The 20,792-nt window shown below is 34.1% G+C and overlaps 1 protein-coding gene across 3 annotated transcripts in view; it reads right to left on the bottom strand.

Moving 5' to 3' along the window:
- The window catches only part of EML4 (EMAP like 4), a 128,096-nt gene that overhangs the window by 51,792 nt on the left and 55,512 nt on the right, over nucleotides 1-20,792 (bottom strand). For 2 of the 3 annotated variants that reach the window (XM_087823513.1, XM_016216324.2), the window contains exons 3-7: nucleotides 12,212-12,341; nucleotides 9,014-9,187; nucleotides 6,772-6,900; nucleotides 6,042-6,067; nucleotides 5,818-5,850 (exon numbers count right to left, since the gene is read on the bottom strand). In XM_087823513.1, coding sequence (XP_087679639.1) covers nucleotides 5,818-5,850; nucleotides 6,042-6,067; nucleotides 6,772-6,900; nucleotides 9,014-9,187; nucleotides 12,212-12,341 — 492 coding nt within the window. The remainder of the gene's footprint in view (nucleotides 1-5,817; nucleotides 5,851-6,041; nucleotides 6,068-6,771; nucleotides 6,901-9,013; nucleotides 9,188-12,211; nucleotides 12,342-20,792) is intronic. The other variant, XM_087823514.1, reaches the window with a different exon arrangement.

The following is a 20,792-nucleotide window of genomic DNA, read 5'->3' as shown; positions in this document are numbered from 1 at the left end:
AAGATTAAAATATTTCACAACTTTTAAATTTAAAAAGCATTAAAGGAAATAATCAATAGAATATTTTTGCTGAAACTGTTCCTGAGGAACCAATTATGAGTGTAGTTCAGGAATGTGCCACATGATTTACTATGCCTTTTCTCGAAATCTTGATATATGTTACTGACCAATTCCAACTCTTTTTCTGCTAAGCCTAATCACAAGTTTCAAAATTCTTTTCAAAGTGCTTTAGGGAAATAATAATTGTTACAGTGGGCAACACATCATAAAGTCTGCCATTTCTGGACAAAATCGGTTTTTAACCATGCTATCTCAGTTAACTGACATGTTTGAGGAATGAGGATTTTCTGGTTAATTGCATTTTCTAGTTTAGATTTTTAAAAAACTTATGCCTATGGCTGTGAAAGTACAGTATGGGTGAAAAATTTTCAACCAGAATAAAATAAATATGCACACAAGAAGGATGTTCTCTTATGAAAAGTCATATTCTCCATGTCCAAAGGGAGCAGCCAGAGCTTTTTTCTCAGCTAAAAATAAGGAAAAAACATCTTAAGAACACATATTTTTAAAAGTTGGGACAGTCTGTATTTAAAAAAACCTGGAGCACCTTTAAACATATTTTAATCTATAAGACTGTTACCAACAACATCAAGAAATCAGATCTTTGTTTTTACAGGGCTTTTAAAAATTCTCCAACAGAGAAAACGTGCCCTTTTCGGTATCCTTTTAAAATATAGAGAATACTTGGACAAGCCCAGACCTAGGGATGTAAGTAATGTTTATATAGCCTATTTTAAAAGGCCCAATATGTAAGTTGTTGTTTTTTTTTGAAATGCAATACGTGGTTTTCTGCCCTTCCTTTTATTAAAACTAAAACAGCCATAAAGCAAGCACCCTTTCTCCTAAATTCTGATGTTGCAAAGTTTGGGTACCATCTCAGGAACAAAATGGAAAGATGCTACCTGTAGTTCAATTAAGGGCTTTCTGACTTTGTTTGGTTTGTTTCAAAATACACACCCTCGCAGCAGGTGAGAACATACTCCCTCCTCCCTCTCAATAGGTAACAATATGCAGACAGTGTCGGCAGCACTGCTAGCCAATATACCTTACAAGTAAATTTTAGATATTCTTTCAGGTACAGCGCTCAGTTTATGCAGGTATGATCAGGTTTTGGGAGAGAACATGCCTGGAGCCAACAGGTCAGAAAACAACACAAGACACTGCATTGAACAAAAGCACCTGTATTCAAATTCTTTAAAAAGTAGATTAAAACAAGTTAACGAAGGAACTGGGGTGGGGTGGGGAGGGAGTGTGCCTTCCATTTTCTATTTGCTGCAAGAAAGAACTTTCAAAAGTTATTAGAGACCCTTAGCGCTGTCTAGTATAAGCCTAACTATATGCAAGGGAACTGAGGTCCAAGGTCTGAGTCATAGGAAAAAAATTATCATCAGATAAACAATGTTTCATATTTTTTTCATAATTTCTTTTGGCAAATGGAATTTTGAGCTCCTCCTCAAAATTTTAATCACTATAGGATTCTGATTCTTTAAACTTCTGTGGTACAGGTCACTTCACCATTAACTAGGTCTCATGCTTACGCTCTTTCCTCTATACCACTGTTTCCTTTTCCAGTGAGGTGCCTAATTGAAGCTTCTATTCCTTAGAATCAATCTGTATTTTATAAATGTAATGATTAACAAGTACATAACTGTACACACACTACAATCAATAACCTCCTTGCTGTTCCTTAACACAGCAAGAAAGCTCTTGCCTTAGGACTCATGTACTTCCAGATTTCTCTGCTCGTGAAATTCCTTTCTCCAGATAGCCACATATTTCACTCACTTCCTTCAGGTGGCTCAAATATCACTTTATCAGAAATGTCTTCCCTAACAACTCTATAAAATAGCAGTTCTTTCCTCTTCTTATTCTTTCCCAATGTGTAGTACCTCCTGACATATTAAGTATTTATTATCTGCTTCTTATATGCAGAGTATAAGTTCCACAAAGTTCAGACATTGTAACTGCTAAATCTCCAAGTGCCTAGGACAGGTCCTGACAAAATAAGCACTCAATAAGCATTTGTTAAATGAATGAATGTTTAAAACATGTATCTGATAAAGAATAAAGAAATACAACAGAACTGGAACAGCTTTTAAAATGACAAGATTACTTAAGAGTTTTCTTTCTCCAATTTTGTAAATGATTTTATATTTTACATTTTTAGATTATCTGAACAACTGTTTCGCTACAACAAATTACCCAAGGAGTTTAGACGGTATGTATTTCAAAATGACTTTTAAAGTCACCTGAAACCATTTTTAGACAGGTAGCTAGGTAGCTAATAAGAAATAGTCAATTACACCTCAATTTTCTAAAATATTATAACTATTCTTCCCTCTAAATACACCTGTAGCTAGGATATTACTGCATCGATTTGATAGTTAAGCAAGAAAGAATCTAATCTTAAGAGCAGTGAAACCCCTTATAAGAGAAAGTAAGAGTGTGATCTGGTGATTGATGAGTTCCCTTTTCCTCTATTAAGCAAATTTTTCTCCAGTAGGGATCTGAGTTATTCAGGTATTCAACATGATGAGACAATTAATTATGTGCTAATTCTAAGCAGCACATAATTTAAGATGCTAAATTTAAGATGCTAAAAGGGAAAAATGATTAAAAATTATCCAGGAGGCCTGAAAATAACAGTAACATGCAATAACTTGAGGGCATTCGGGTTCTGCACTAAAATGAGGACGTGACACTTATTTTCCGTATTTAAAAAATGTAATGTACTTGATAACTATTATAAGGATGAGCTTATAGGCTGCACTCATTTTGCTTATTACAAAATTTGTCAGGCAATTATCTATTTTCCACAATAGATAACTTTATAAAAGTGCTTATAGTCCCCCAAGTTAGCTCAAGAAACTTCCTAATCAATAACTTACCAAATGAATAGTACATCTAACTGCTACATCTAACAATAAATAGTCCTACAGGAAAACTTATTCAGAGTTTAACTTGACATGTTGTCTTTATTTCTCTTGTGATGGGACCAGAATCTACCAGAAATAGGAAGAAGAGTAATGAAGAGGGTTTAGGCTTCTGGGATTTGAGTGTAGATAAAGATCTAAGTAAGAACCTCTTTTTAGTGGTATAACCTGTCCTTCCACCCACACCTAGCCTCAAGAGATTGTCCTGTGTACATCCCATTCCACCTCCAATTGCTTTCATCCATGGTTTCCTTCCTTCTGCCTAAGTGCTGATCAGAACAGGGAGTGAAGGACACAGGCCTTTGAGGTAAAGTTTTCTCTGCTACCACTCACCTAATGTAAATAGCCTTCTTCCCAAATCAAAACAGATGGCTTGGAGCAAGTCACGCTTGTGATTGTCAAAAAAGAGCTAAGAAAATCAATAAATCATATTTTTAAAAGATTGTCCAAAAGTGACACATATTTTGGATTAATACCTAAAGTATAAGTAAATGTGTTGTGAAATATGCTATTCAAAATGAATACCAAACTTTAAAAATACATCTACAATTTTATCAAATGAAGGTCTTTTTATCTACTCGACACATTTCAGGGCAACGATTTATAGCCAGACTCATATATATTAATAACTAAAATTTACTTAGTACTATAGGTCAGGTACTATGTTTAAACACTTTATTAACTTTGATTTTTATAACAATCTTTTAGGGTTTATTATTGTCTCAATTACAGACGAGAAAACAAAAAACTTAAGAAGATGAAGTAACCCCCAAGGTCACATAGCTAAGTAATGGTGAATCCTGCCTCTGGGCTCCAAAATACATGTGTTTAAACATCTACATTATGTTGCTTGCTACACAGTAGATTAAGTCTTAGAGACAACTCAAGTGTAACTGTCCAAAACCAAACTCTTAATCTTTTCCATACATCTGGTCCTCCTCACATGTCCCTTATTTTAGTAGATGCCTCTTACCTAGTTGCTCAAGCTAGCCTTCATAGATTCCCCTCTGTTCTTATCTCTTCTACCCCATCTATTCTTAAACTACCTAGACTCTATCCACTCCTTTCTATAGATTCTGCCTCAATTTCAATCAGGCCTGAACTACCTAACAGGTTGAAATACAAGAGTTCTCCCTAAAGATACCCTACAGTGTTAAGAGTACATTGCAGATAGAACACAACTCATTAATTCAAATTCCAAAAAATAAAGCTAAATTGCAAGCAACAACTGATATTATTAAATTACAACATCTGGGACAATCTTTTTGAGTTAAAATTCTTATAATGGAATTTAACTTATTTTTCTATTGCCTTTTCCAGCTTTTCATTCCATCATTCTTTCCCGACACTGGCATTAAAACACTGGTTAGTGGTGCTTCTGTAGCAAAAGCCTTCCCTTTTAAATACATTTATTCACCTACCTACCTGAATAGTATACTAAAAACTCACAAATTCAAACCACTCACTCATTAAATACTAATCTTAAGTTCCCTTTTCCTTCCAAAGAACATACGACAATGTGAGAAAGAGGCAGGTAGCTCTTTCTCATTTATCCTGTAAGGATTTTATAAAATTTAAGCTCTTTAACAAAACATGTAATAATAGCACCTTTTGATAGCTATGTTATCTTTTATTTTTAAAGAACTTTCATATATTCATATTATTTCATTCTTCAGCAGCCATGTGACATAAGCTTTGTAGTTATTATTCTCAGATTAGAAAACTTTAAATTAGACACTGTCATCTTGCCTAGATCACAAGGCTATTATCTAGAAGAGCCAGGACCAAACACTAAACACAGAGAGATTTTCCACTCACTGCTCTTTCCACTACATATCACTACTCCTATTTTTAAAAAATGTTTTTGATATATAGAAATAAGAACTGTCTTTGTAAATAACATATCATTTTTCCCTTAAACTATCTCAACCTTTACTTAGTCTATCCTTAACTACAAAAGAGGGAGGAAGTAAGACCTAACTAAAGGTGAAGGATGTCGGCTAAAATCAACGTCACTGACGATTTCTAGATAAAAACAAATCATCCAAAGAATATTACAAATAAATATTTCCTGTCTTAGTAAAGGAAAAAAAAAGTAAAAATCCACCACAGGATGTTTTTAGGCATCAACTTAAATCTCTAACAAAAATTTTAACCACATTGTATCTGGTTAATATAGTATCAGAAAATAATTATGATACAGGGAAATGAAATGTAAACAGCATGCACAAAAAGGACATGCTTTCGTTTAGAGAGCTGCTTCAATTACATTTGCAGGCAATCTAAGGAGAATGTAAAACTACTGTAAAATTTACCTACTCTGCAATGAAATTAAATACACATTTACAGAAAGTCTCTCCTTTTTTGGTCAGAACAAGCTAACATCAGCAAGTAGCCAGGAATTACAATTAATATAAAAAAATTTAAGAGGAAATGGATTTGCTAGACTCATATTTTCACTCTGAGCTTCAAGAAATGAGTGATTATTTGCAATGAAGTTGGCAAGGCAGAAAATTGAGTTAAAATTTACCAATCTTTTAAATGGCTTTTATAAGTACAACTTTTATTGTTTTTAAAGAGGGAAATTCCCTTTAGTATTTTGTACCTCTTTGTAATGATGTATTTATTTCTACTGTTGACCACGAATCTTCAGAGCTCACAGAAATAAGATGGATTTTTAGAAAAGTAGTTGAATTTACTAGTTCAAATTACCGTATTTCTTTTATTAAGAGGAAAGTTGGGTAGTATAAATAATGAAAAGCCAAATAAGAGATACAGGAAGAAATTAACTTAGAAGGTGACCGACTGCATAGCTTATTCTTACCTTGGCTGTTTTTTTCACGGGTTGACATTTTTGCTGGTTGAGAAAAAAATGACATATCTTACAATAATAATTGGGCATTTTTAAAATAACTATAATAATGTACTTCTCTTTAATTACTGAGCTAATAAAGTACACTGAATGAAAATAGTCAATATACTTATCAATTAGCAAAAATTTAACTGATATAAAAAAGCAACATAAATATTTTTTAAAAGAATTTTTACCTTGGTTAATGATGACATCTTTATGCCTACAAAAGAAATTCAAAGACATTTATTTTATAATTTTATCTGGCTGATCATTATTAGAACCACCTGAAGAAACTGTAAAAGCTTCAATGCTTAGGCCATACCCCAAATAAATCTCTAGAAGTGAAATTCAGGAATCTGTATTTTAAAAAGCTTCTCACTGGTTTCAACTACTAATATCTACTATTTTATAAAATAATGAATATTTTATAAGATCACCTAATCAGTGAAAGTATAGAAACAATTTATAAAAAACACAAAAAACTTATGGGATCATTGAGATTTACTATTTGAGTTGAGGAGCCTTAATAGAAAGACCTAGCCATTTTTAGAACACTTAAAAGATACACTTAGAAGAAAAAAAGATTATAATATAGGTTTTAATTTATTTTATTTTTTAATTGAATTTATTGGGGTGACATTGGTTAATAAAATTATATAGGTCTTAGGTGTACAATTCTATAATACATCACCTGTATAATGTATTGTGTGTTCACCACCCCAATTCAAGTCTCCTATCACCATTTACCCCCATATCCTCTTCTACTTCCCCCACTTCCCTTTCCCTTTGGTAATCACCATGCTATTGTCTGTCTATAGAATAGGTTTTTTAAAATATAATTCAAACCAGGTACTTAATTGTACATGCAAACACGATAGTAACATAATTATTAATTTTCAGATATAATTGAGAAAGTATACTTACTTATCTGTATTTTTAATAACTTTTGATATTAATTTTGATGTTGAAACTGCCTTCAATAATTTATTACGACTATCATCTGAATTATCCCATGAATTATGTGACTTTTCAGCTGCTGGTGGTCGTTTTATGCTGAAAGAAACATTAATTTCTTAGAGAAAAATTCTATAAGTAGCAATGACACGTAATTGACAGTTTATATAGAATATAACACGTAATTGACAGTTTATATAGAATATAAAAGCAGCAATTAACATTTCCTTAAAGCTAGTCCAGAAAAGAGAAGGAAGAATTAGTTAAAAGGTTCTGCCTGGATGAGTGAAGGAGTTAAGCAAGGCAATTACCAAGTCTGTTTTATAGTTTTCACTATTATTCAGAAAACTCATTAGAACAAATATTACTTGATTTTTAAAAATCTGCACCTTTTTTGTTAATAGAAAAAACCCATTTGCTTAAATCCACAAGTAGCAAGCACTATTTCTCATTATTTGTGAAACTGTGAATTTGTGCAAAAACCTGTACTTTTTCGTAAGTTATTATAAAGATGCTATTTTCATTTTTTATGTCATTATATATGGTACAAAAACAACAATTTCTAAATAAACTGTGAAATTAAAAGTAAAACTCTTGTTTATATCTTTTAGGGACAATTTTACCCATGACTAGAAATAAACACAATTTAACACAAGAATGCTGTATTATCAACACTGATTCCATGTATTTATAACTGAAAAATTTTATTTATATATATATATATATATATATAATATATATATATATATATAATATATATATATATATATAATATATATATATATATATATGAGTGTTTGGCTGCATTGCTAAGTATCCTATACTCATCCGGCCTTCAAGACTTCTTGCAACAGTATATCCAAAGAGCAATTTAGAATGGCAAGCACATTTCCAAGAGACCTTAATAAGCTGAAAAAAAGGCCTGGGACAAAGACACCAAGTCGAATCAGAACCTTTGAGAGATTGATTATAAAAATAAACCACCTTTAACCACATACACTCCAAAAGTGCATAACATTAATGAGCTATATCCAAGAAAAACTCCACGTGAGACCAGGCAGAAGGATTCGTGTGAGACACACAAAGCATTTTTAAGTGTTAAACATGCATCAATAAAATGAAGGATTTTTTGCTTTTCCAAATTTTCCATTAGTGATTTGAGGCAAAATATTAAACTGATCAAATAAAAATATATTATAAATCTTTTAGAAATGGTTATCATTTATTTTACTAAAATCCTAGCCAGTTCTGGGAATGGCTTAATATTCTCCTAAGATTTCTAAGTAGAAGTATGATGATAAAACACAGGAGTGGCAAGAATAGATTTACAGTTGTATGAAAAACAGAGTTTATCCTTGTATTACTATTGATTAATTATTGTATTATTTTCCATACGAACACCTGTAAACCTACTTTTGCCCACCCGGTATAACTATACCTCATCACACAGCTGAAATCAGCATTTCTAAAACAGGCATGTTTCAGTAAGTGGGCCTAATTATCTGATTGTAAGACAGCTATGGCACTGAACTCCCAGCATGCAGGTTTAGATCCCCAATGTAGGCTTACACACATTGTTAGAATGTTTCTCCCTTCTCCCCCTCTCATAACTTTAAAATATTATTATTACAGGCGCAGAGAGAAGCCCTCAAGCAAGCCTTTAGCACAGAAAAGACCAAGTGAAGTGGATTCATTTCCTTACTCAAGCAAGAACTTATCCTCCTAAAACCCAAAGCAGTCACAATGAAGAGCCATTTGTTGAGAGGGGCCCTTGAGAAGCAGTCACAATGAAGAGCCATTTGTTGAGAGGGGCCCTTGAAAGTTGAAGGTTGTAATGATGCCAAAATACGAAGAGGATAATTACATATGGCAATTTTCTACCCATGGCTATAAATTTATTCACAGTTACATATAACTGTAAAATATTCTATAATTTCATTAGAAAAATATTGTTTTGGTTTTAGAGTAGGTTATTTCTGCTTTCATCAAACTCTTTATGACTTAAGTTTTTCCCCCAGTTTTAACTGAGAAATCTTTATCTTAAATCTTCATTTCCCAATGTCTAAAGTATAGATTATAGCAACAAAGAAGGAAAAACGAACGCCATCAGGCTTTCTCTTGGAATCCATGGATAGCCAACTTTTTCTCATGTCACAGAATTTAGGTATCATTACAACCATTCCCTAGCTCTGAACTCAGGGACAGTTAAAACCTTTTGGTGGGAGCAGAATTCTTGCTTTCTTGAGTTTGTCTGTGTATTTGGAGAGGCTGTGGAGAGGGCTGGGGAGAAGGTGATGCTCGAATTTGTGGACTTTGATCATTAGAATGAGATTCCTCTTTTTTTTCTCTTTGTCCTTGTGGTTTTTCTTTCTTTTTTTCTGTACCACTGTAAAATAAAGTATAACATGGAACAACACAAATTTAAACAAGAAAAGATATATCAAATGATGGGAAAAGTGATCATTATATAATTCAATCCTAAATCACACGCAAATACAATTTACACTGCTTTCATACAATAATGAAGATGCTTCTTTGAAAATTCTGGAAGCTATTAAAATCTTCGGTGAAGAATTTAAGAATAAGGTAATAAAACTATTGCCCTTTTAGACTGAAATGACCTAAGGCATTTGCCATCTTGGCAGATTTGGGGGAACAATAGAAGATCTGACTTCAACTTACCCAAATGAGAGAATTAGTAACACTTTCCTTTACCTTTGTAACAAATACGGACCCAAAGTACCCTGAATGATCATGTTTAGTAGGTTATTCTCTAATTCCCATTTCTTCTGTATAATTCCGCTCCTTCCAGCTGAGTTTTAAACTTACCAAGAGTCCACTGTGCTTTCCCTCTGAATATGTATACACCAGTTGTACTTTTTAAAATTGTAATTAAATACAAAGAAAACTGACAAAATACACATAGAAAAGAGAATTGTAATCTTTATGAACACTAAGTTAAATGCTCTGGAAAGACTCCATATAAATGAGTTACTAAAAAAACTGTTGTTAAATTTTGTGTGAGACAATTATAAAAGGTTGAGGGAGAAAATCATAGAGAAAGACGGGTTCTAATTCATATTGTTTTGTGTTTTAAATTTCTTACTCTGTTTTTAAAAATATAACTAAAAATTATAAAAAATAATTTATGGGTGTTTTTATGCAAGATCATCAACAAGGAATCTAATAAGAGATGCATACTTAGAAAGAAAGGAGTGGGAGGCTCATTTAATTGACAAATGAATATATGTCAATATATTCTATATTAAAATAAAACATTTATGTATAAATTCTTGTGATTACGCACTTTGTTGATTAATGAAGCACCTGCCATTCCCAATCATATGGGATAGGAGTCCTTATACTGCACAAACACTTTTGACAATACTACAAGGCAGATAGAATCAAGATTTGAATTTCAGAATTGAAAAGGTAGAAAACTATCAACTGCTTATACTTCTTAATCAAAGATATTTTGTAATTTGACTATGAAGTGCATAATCTACATGGAAGTAGGTTTAAAAAAATTTAAAACAAATATATGTACTATATACAATTTATCAAATTATAGTTTAAAATGTTAAAATATATTTTTGACAGTGATCTCCCTGAATCTGATTCAGTTCTGATATCTTCAGACTGGCCCTTGACTATGTACTTCATGTTTTTTAAAAGTATGTGCTGGGATGCACAATTCTACCTCAAAAATGTATTAACTTTGAAATTTATATCTAAGTTAGAAATTGCTTCTTTCTTCTTGTTCTTCAAACTATCTTGAATGCACAGGCCACTACTCTCATGTGGGCCCAGTACAACCTGAAAGAGATTTTCCTCTTGGGTTATTTTTAAAAACAAAATACTATAGAGCCCCTGCATCGTAAAGTAACAAACTCAGTCCCAGACTGCTGAGTCACTGCTGTGTACAATACTGATCACTGCAGAGAACTACAGCTCTGTAAGAAAATGGGCTGAATCTAAACTATTACTAAATGCAAGGACACTGATTAATAACTTAAAAATCTCCACTCTGCATCTGTTTCCTCATCATGTGTCATTTCTTTCCTGAGAGTGGAGCATGGGTAGTAAATCTGGGCATGCTCTGGAGAAGTCCAGATTCTTTATGACAATGACTGCAAAGACTGAATTCTAGAAGGGGCTTTTAAAAGGCCTAAATAAAGATCTTGTTACTTCTTCACCATTCCTGGTTAACATCTATAAGTCCACACTGATGAATGATTCAGTCACTAGCATTAGTTTATTGAGGCAATCATTTTCTATCAGTACATTTTAAATATTATTCTATTACTTAAGGTCCTCAATCATTCTTTGACGAAAACAGCTCTAAGATTATGTAGCTGATCTCTTGTGGTCTCTCCAAACTCTATATGGAATAATTTGCTAGGAATTTCACAAAAGCAATTTTGTTGAAACAAAAGATTAAAATAATTAATTGATAAAAAGAACATAGAGAATGTAAATCTGTAATCCACTGAAACTTTATATTGCAGTATTTCCACTGCCTTCCTGCCCTCCATCCCCTAACACACATACATAAACACAGACAGCACACAGAACTATAATATTTTAACTTAAACCTTAATTTTATAGTCATGGTTAAAGAAAAAAAAGTTATAATAGTGTTTAACTTCCCACTAATGTAGTTATTTGTCAAAGATTCGATTTCTCCTTTAAAAAAGCTGCATCAGAGAATGACAAATACTGTGTATCACTTCTATGTGGAATCCAAAAAACAAAACAGGCTCAGATACAGAAAACAATCTCATGGTTGCTAGAAGGGAGGGAAGTGGAGGGTTAGATGAAAAAGGTGAGTGAGAGGTACAAGCTTCCAGTTATAAAATAAGTCACAGGGATGTAATGTACAGCATAGGGAATATAGTCATTAATATCTTAATAACTTTGTATGGTCACAGATGTTTTACTAGATTTATTGTGGTGATCACATCCTAGGACATATAAATGCTGAATCGCTACGTTGTACACCTGAAACTAATATACTGTATGTCTACTATACTACTTTATAAATAAATAAGCAAGCATGCTATAACAAATGTATCATTTGCTATGGAAAGTTCACTTCTGTAATTACATTAAACATAGTGACGCTTATCTCATCAACAAATGCTTGTTAAAAAGAAACCAACAAAACTCAGAAAATGCAAATGCTTTTTTTAGTAACAACCAAAAGCTGCCTCACACGACTTGAGAGGTCTGATGAATGTAAACTGAGTGAGTATAGGCTGGATGTCTCTATATTCAAAGGACATACTTACTTCAATTCCATAAGCTCTACTTCGTATTTGTTTCCGAAGTAGACCGAGTTATCACATTCAACCATTTTACAATGTTAGTTTTACACACACACACACACCCCCCACTTACAAATGGATACCTTTTAGCAGCAGATGAAAGTGTTTCTTTTCTGGTAACTGAGACAGAGCTGGTATGACTTGGTTTTCTGTTTGCACTACTCCCATTGGTTATACAGGACATGGAAATAGCTTCTCGAATGCCTGGTTGACCTAAAGGTGGTTAAGAAAAAAATTTTTACATCAAATTTCAAAATATTTCTCAAAGACTGAAGTTTAAAAAATTAAATCACTAGTGTTTGGACATAGAAAACTGCTCCCCCTGGTATACAATAGTCTTACAATAGCATACAATAGTCTTGTCTCAAAAGTTAATCTCATCAGAACAAACTTACAGAGAAGCCATGCTAAGTTGCTAAACTGCAGCTAGATCATTCTTTAGCTAAATAGTTTGCTTTCCACACACAGCAGCCTTAAAGCACATGATTTTAAGTTGTGCTTCAAATTAAACCACAAATCCCCACATCACTGGTTTTCAGAAATAGCTAAGGTTCTGTTGAAATTTAATTAGAAATCCTCAGTGTTAAATCTTAGCATGTTATTCCATATTAATAAATCATAAGTATACAAAGTAACCTCTGCTTTTAAAATTTATACAGTAGGAAGACTGGAATAAATATGTGATGTCTACACTGGTGTGGTCAGGACAACTCAGTGACAAGATAAAACAGCCACATATACTCAAGGGGTAGATTTAAATATTTGGGATTAGAGAAGTTTTGAATTACTGGACCCAGTTTTCTCGCATGCACACAAGAAAATCTAACTTTTAAATGAGGCCAATTTCATGTTTGTTTGTTTGCGTCTCTTCATAAAAGCAGAGTGACAGACTTTTATGTACAGAGCCTAAAATATCTGGCACCCTAGTGTCCCATACATGACGATATAACACTGCATTTTTGACATGCATAAGCAGGTAAGCGCACCTACATCATAATCCTCAGACCAAAGGACTCAGAAGAAAGGAAGGGGAAGACTTACTGTATCTATTTTTTGAAACTTCCTAGGAAAATTTTCACATATTATAAGGTACAAAAAAAACCCCAAATTATGCTAGTATCACTGGTCATCAGCTCCAGTGCTAGTCTGTGAAGCAGGTGACTGTTGTATTGCAGCTTTTTAATTTTCTTAATGAATTTATTTTTTTATCCTCACCTCAGGATATGTATATTGATTTTAGAGAGAGAGGGAGAGAGAAACAACAATGTGAGAGAGAAACATCGATTGGTTGCCTCTGGAGGCACACACCCAGACTGGGGACTGAAGCCACCACCTTTTGTTGTATGGGACGATGCTCCAACCAACCAAGCCACATGGCCAGGGCTGTATTATAACTTAAAAAAAAAAGTGTTAAAATACTCATAATGTAAAATTACCATTTTAACCATTTATAAAGGTACAATTCAGTAGCATTCAGTGTATTTACAATGTTGTGCACCATTATTCAGTTCCAGAACATTTTCATCACCCCAAACAGAAACCCTGTACTCATTGAGCAGTCACTACTCCCCATTCCCTCCTTCCTCCCCCCAGGCCCTTGCCAATCATTAACCTGCATTAACTATATAGATGTGCCTATTCCAGATACTTCAATACATGGACTCATACAATGTGTGCTCTTGTGTGTCCAGCTTCTTTCACTTAGCACAATGTTTTCCAGGTAGGCTTTCTATTCACATCCTAGATACTTACTCCAAAAAGGTATCTTTTGATGTCCATTTCAAGGCCTATATATAATGGCTCCTAACTACTGAGCCAATTATACAGTTTACTCCATAAAGTAGTAACAATAAAAAAATAGAAGTGTTTGTGCAACTATTTGAATATTTTATTACTTTATTGTGTAAAACGAATGAAAAAGTAGAAAAATGAAGGTGCTGATGTGAATGAAAAAGTAGGTCTTGAAAACATAATATGTGATTGAAAATTTTCTAGTACTATATGTTGAAAAGAACGAATCTAGCCTAAACTGAGCTTTCAATGGACTTGTTGGTTATATAGTCACTAAAGAAAACAAAATTAAAAAACAAACAAAACAAAATCCTGGAGAAATTTTGGAGCCACATCAAAGACTGAGGTACAAATGATCAATATATATATAATTTTTTCTTCTTCAGAATCTTCCCCTCACACATATGCACATGATGTAAGCATTTCAGTGATGAATTATGTATGAATATTCTATTTCTGGAATATCTCACTGGAACACAACAGTGAGATAGGCCATCGATTAATAGTTATTTCTGAATTTCCTATGTTAAATTATGTCCAGTTCTCTCTGATAAACAAATACATAACAAAGTTTCTTCATGTTTCTTTTATCTCAAGAAGAAAGAAGAGCTTGTATTTGATACATACTAAGCTAGCAATTATCTCCAACAGAAAAACATTATGCTACCAAAGTATAAATGGGATAATCTCTTCAGTTTCTAAATACTCTGATTAGGGCCATAATTTTCATGAAGAATGTTAAGTTCTCTGTAATTCATCTGGAATTTAACCTGGGGGTCTTCTATTCCCTAAACACCAACAAATTACAGGCACTGTTCAAAATATATATACATAATTCTGTATAAATGTGTAATTCATAAATACATAATCTCTGAGTTTCACATGTAATGGAATTGTTTCAGTTGTATTTGAATTTTCTGCATTCTCTTGAGTATCACTTAAAAAACAACTACCATTTTTTCACCAATGCCTCAAATGGCATATCTGCCTCAACTTAGTGTTTCTGAAATTACTAACCTACATGGACATTTCATGTTGATACTGATGTGACTGTTGTGATTCCTTCCTCAGCAATTACACTATGGTGAAATTTTAGTTACTGATTATGAAATATACTCTTCTGCATATTAATGTATTTATAAGCCTGAGTCACCCTATAACACTTAACTGAACATTACTTAAAACACTACTGTACATGAAAAAAAATCTAAAACTGACCAACTAAAACTTTGTATGTCTTCTAATCCTGTTCAAATTACCCTATCCTGTAAGAACTGCTGTTAAATTTATAATAAAAGGAAAACAAAGGAGCTTACTCTGCCATTATCAAAAGCAAAACCTTGGTTTTAACTTTTGTAAAATGTAAATATATATACCATTAGAGCTGAAGTCTCTGTGCACCGCCCCCAAACACACATCCCCACTTCCTCTCTCCTAGTGGTTACCATTTTGTTTAGGTGTTTCTGATTTGTAGTAATAAAACAACCAACTATAGGAGAATAACTTTCTGAATACTACTTAGCTACAGCAAGCAAACAGTTACAGTTATTGAAGAGGAAGGCTCTGAAAAATGGTTAGAAGATGGAAAAGAAATAGTTGGTGAGCCTGGCCAGTGTGGCTCAGCGGTTGAGCATCGACATATGATCTAGGAGATTTTGGTTCAATTCCCAGTCAGGGCACATGCCCGGGCTGCGGGTTCGATCCCTAGTAGAGGGTATGCAGTAGGCAGCCGACCAATGACTCTCTTTCATCACTGATGTTTCTATCTCTCTCCTTCTACCTTCCTCTCTCTGAAATCAATAAAGACATTTAAAAAAAAAATAGTTGGTGAAACAAGGTTTCTTTAGAGGCAGGTAGGAGATGGGCCTCATCAGTCCTAAGGTACAAAGGTGGGTTAGGATGAGATGAACACTGATAAGTTGCATCACTTTACAAGGTAAATTGCATCTAATTACCGTCACTCAAGTTATAAACCATCTGTTTCTGATTCTCTCCCTTATATCCCTAAATTTGGTGGTTCCCCTTCCTCTGGGTCTCCGAGTTGATCTCCACCTTTCTGTTCTGCACTACCATGGCTCACCTTCATTCATAACCCTTGCCTTGCTCTTCCTATCCATCTGTCAAATTTATCTTTCTGAGACACTAATCTGTTCATGTGTACTCCCTTCAGCCTTTGATAGACGTGGGAAAACCAGAAATCTACATAATTATGGTAAAATTGTGGGTCACCTTTTCTTTTTAAAACTCCTTCAATGGTTAAATTATCTTATTAATATTAAAAATCTGACTATTTAAAAAATTAAATCAAACATCCTTGGTAATTCCTATAGAACTTAAGTTCATTATCTCACTGGGTGCTCATTATGTGATCCCTACTCACCTTTACATCTTTGTTGGACCTGTTTATCTTCTTTGCTGAAGACCAGTCTTGCCTTCTTACTGCCAAGACAGACCCCAACTATCTGATTATATAAATATACCACCATATTTTTATTCATTTACCTGTTGACATTTGGGTTGTTTCCAGTTTTTTACTATTATAAATACTGCTACAATGAACTAAGTGTGTAAGTCTTTGTGCGGACATATGCTTTCATTTCTTAAAGGTAAATAACCTGGGTTATATAGTAGGTGAATGTTTAACTTTTTAAGAAACTGCCAGGTTGATTTCTAAAGTGGCTGTACCATTTTACATTCCCACCCACACCGTATGAATCTGTGGTTGTTCCACATCCTTCAAAATACTTGAAATGACCAATCTTTTTACTTTTAGCTATCCATTTGAGCATGTCGTGGTATCGCACTGTTTTTACTTTGCATTTCCTTAATGTTTAAAGGTGTTAAATATTCTCATGGGCTTATGTGACATCCATATACCTTCTTTGGTGACTTGTCTGTTCAAATCTTTAGTCTACTTTTAAAATGGGCCGTCTTCCTAATTATTGAGTTGTAAGAGTTGCTCATATACTCTAGATAAAAGTTCTTTGATAAATGTATGTTTTGCAAATATTTTCTCCTGTTCTGTAGCTTATTTTCAAAATGGTTTTGGAAGAACAAGATTTTAAAATTTTAATGAAGTTCAATTAACTGATTTTTCTCTTATTTGTTCTTGTGTCCTATTTAAGACATCTGCCAAACTCAAGGTCTCTAATATTTTCTCCTAGATTTTTTATAAGTGTTACGGTTTTAGCACTTACACTGAGGTCTATGACCCACTTTGCCTTAATTTTTGTACACAGTGTGAGATAGGAGTTGCGGCGGATGTGTTTGAGCATAGGACCGCAATCTTGGATTCAGGTTTTCCTCCCTACCCTTTCTTGCACCAGTACTTTTGCATTTGCTCTTCTACTCAGAAAGCTCTTCACCTGGGAGGTTCATTCTCGTCTTTTAAATTTCAGCTCACTGCCGCTTCCTCAAACACGGTCTCTACGATCCCCTTATCTGAGGTGCCTCTCCTAGTTTATTCTCACTGCCCCTGACTTCCTGTATAGTTCTTATCACCGTTTATGATTCCTGCCTCTACATGGAAACCTGACTTCTTCTGCAATTCTTGTATATATTCGTCCATGCTTAGCACTGTGCTTGGCACATACAAAGCACTTAGTATCTAAATCACTAAATATCTAAATATCTTCACCACTACTGTCTCAAATTTCTCTTCTGGAGAAAATTCATCAGCTTATCTCCATACTCCCTTTTCGCGGTATTATCCTGCTCTTAAGGTGTTCTCTACACTGTGCCAGAATGTTTCTAAAGCATGCTGTATATCTTTAAGTTTAATATATCTCCAATTGTAATATGTACCATTATCTTGAATACCACTAGAAAGAAGTGTTCCCTATGAGAACTGTAAGATATAATCAACTGTAAGATGCATTACAATTTCAGAGATGTTAAAATGCAAGAAATATAGGCCTCTTAGAATTAATGGATTACTGTAAATCTACCTGTCACTCCTCAGTTTAAAATCCTTTAATGGCTCTCCAGTGCCCTCAGGATAAAAACTAAATTCCTTAGCAAGGCATAAAAAAAACCTTTCACTATGGTTTCTATCTACCAGTCTAGGCTCATTTCTTGACACTCCCAACCTTACACCTCATGCTTCAGTTTACTCTGAACTCCTAAACTAAGTACTTTTACTCCTCTGTGCCTAAATTAACATGTATTCCTCATTCATTTACCCATCAAATATTTACTTAGGGCCTATTATGAGCCTAGCCTTGTGTTTACAAAAGAGTACCTGGCATCAGAGAATTCAAAACCTTGCAAAAGAATCACACTGGCAATGAAAACGCAGTAAACACAGAAGCACAAAGAAAAGACATCGTCCTGTACGGGTGATTAGACACACAGTGCTCAAGAAAGGCTTCACAGAAGACATGCAGAACAAAGTCTTCAAGGGTAAGAAGGAGCCAGGTAAAATGGAGGTAATAAGATACTGAGATCTTATTCCAGTTATGTATGAAGGAACAGAAAGAATGCAAAAGTAAAGTGGGGCGTGTGCATGTGTGTAGCATGAGCAGGGGTGGAGGTAGACAAAAAGCTCTTTATGTGGAGAAAATGTAGAATAAGAGAGGGCAGAGTCCAAACGGGAGAGGTGAGTTCAGATGGTAGAGGTAAGCAGAAGTTAGATGATGGAGACTTCATCTATAGAGGACAGAGACTACTAAAGGGTTTTAAGCTGAAAAAAGGCCGTAGGTCAATTTACATTTTAGAGAATGGTCTAGAGGCTACATGAAGAACAGATTTCAGGACAATGGTCTAAGTATGAGATGATGGGGACCTGAAACAACAGATAAGTAGCATGAATGGAAAGGAGGAAGTAGTTTTAAGAAATGTTTAGGGCTTAAATGATGATCAAGTCAGTTTGGGGACATTTTACATTTATGAATTCTTTGGGACATACAAGCAGAACAGGCTACTAAGTAGAAAGATAATTCTGAAGTACTGAATTTAGATAAGTTTGGAAACTGGCACCAATAAATAGCTGTTAAGATCATGAAGGTAGATGAGTGCTGATGTCACCTACTGCAAGAAACCTCCAACTCCAGTTTGAGTTAGGTATTTATCCTCGGTGCTTCCACAGCACCCTAAATTCACCTTTTTAATACCAATTATTATGTAACATTGTATTTACTGACTTGTTTTCTCACTTTACCTGAAATCCTTTGGGTGCATATACAGTGTCCTTTATTTATTTAATCTCCAGCGCACCTAAAAATGTCTAGTATACCAAAAAGATGTAGGAAACAGAAAACTGTCCATACAGTAAATGGTGTGGAATAATATTAATTATCAAGCACACCTGCTATCTACTAGGCATTGTCCTAAGTACTTTGTAACTGTTATCTCCTTTAACCTTCACCATAATCCTTAAAGGGATTTACTATTATCATCCCAATTTTGCTGATAAAGAAACTGAAGCCTAGGTAGCTTAAGGTTATATTGTAATAGGCAGTGAAATCAAGATTTGAGTCGAGTCAGAAGAAATGGTAGGTAAGTAAGTAGAAAGGAATAATTCTGCCTAGGAGAGAGTGACATTTTGAGCTATGCCAGGATAATAGACAGTAATTTATCAGAGGGAGTAGGGAGAAAGGAAATATCTAGGCAGATAATAGTACTAAATCATCAAAGTGCCCAGATACTTATATAAATAGCAAGAAATGACCAGAAGAAGACTTTCATGGCCACTTGCAGTCCTCCAGCTTAATCTGAGATAACTCTCAGATTATTGGGAATCCTTAGTAATTGAATAAAAGTGACTGCCTAAGGTAGAGGCAATGAGTTAAGCAAAGCAGAGGCAGAAAACAAAAAGGAACTGTGAGTGAATGCTTGTTTTTCAATTGAGAAATCTAGGTGTTATTAGAAACTTAACTGGAAGAAAGGAACATAAAAATGTATGTATATTTGTATCCTCTCCTCTAGTGCTTGGGTATTATAAAGGTCATGACCCTCTCAAAGACTAGCCTGCAAGACTAGAAGCAACAGTGAACTCTCGTACCCAAAGGTACAGTAGTAGTTCTATTTCTGAGCAGCAACCCAACTGAAATAAGAGAAATTTAGGCTAAAAGTCTATAAACCAGGAAGTACCAATTTAATTTCAACCACAGTGGGAACCATCATTAATCCCAGGGTTGAAAGCCATTGATAATTTTTATACTTTGTCATGACATGACATGGTTTGTATTCCTTGATGATAGTCCTAATAAGCAGATGACCTTTCTGATACCTTAGCCTGACAGTTCGTAAATACCAATGAATTTCAGTGTACTCTAAGACTCACACAGTCAAGTTATCACTAAGAACTGCTGTATATTCAAAAAAATCCCAAAATCTAAAATCCTTGCTACCCTCATCCACAATAACCTTAGTCTTGCATCTGTCCCAATCCCTCCCTCCACCCTGCAATAACTTTTTAAATCACAATTTCCTGTTCCTTCTTGCCACATTCAGCTTAACAAGTATTTATAGTCATTCCAAGGCTAGCTGTGTTAGTAAGAAACTGTCCTTGCCTTTGAATAGTTTATAATTTAGCAGGAACAACAAATATAACACACCAAAAGAGACATACAAATTTTAAAAAAATAATTCCAATAAGAGACAAAAATTGGAAAGATCATTTTCAGGAAATAATTTGAGGCCTTAAGGATGGGAAAAAATTTTGATTAGGAAAAAGGTAAATATGGTCCATGGAGAAAGAACTCTAGTTAATACTCAAAATCTTTCCTTTATCTCAGATTCCCTATCATATGCTCTGCAGCTCCAATAGCAGACCTCTTTCACTCTCTCCATATTTTCAAGGTCCCTGCCACTGTTTCAATCTTTTCATTCTCTGAGAAGACTGAGGACTACATACACTCCATCAATTTTTTT

The sequence above is a fragment of the Miniopterus natalensis genome, chromosome 13, assembly GCF_054644295.1.
Source record: "Miniopterus natalensis isolate mMinNat1 chromosome 13, mMinNat1.hap1, whole genome shotgun sequence".
Taxonomy (NCBI): Eukaryota; Metazoa; Chordata; class Mammalia; order Chiroptera; family Miniopteridae; genus Miniopterus; species Miniopterus natalensis.
Note: the sequence above shows the minus strand (reverse complement) of the source record. Positions and strands in the feature narration are given on the sequence as shown.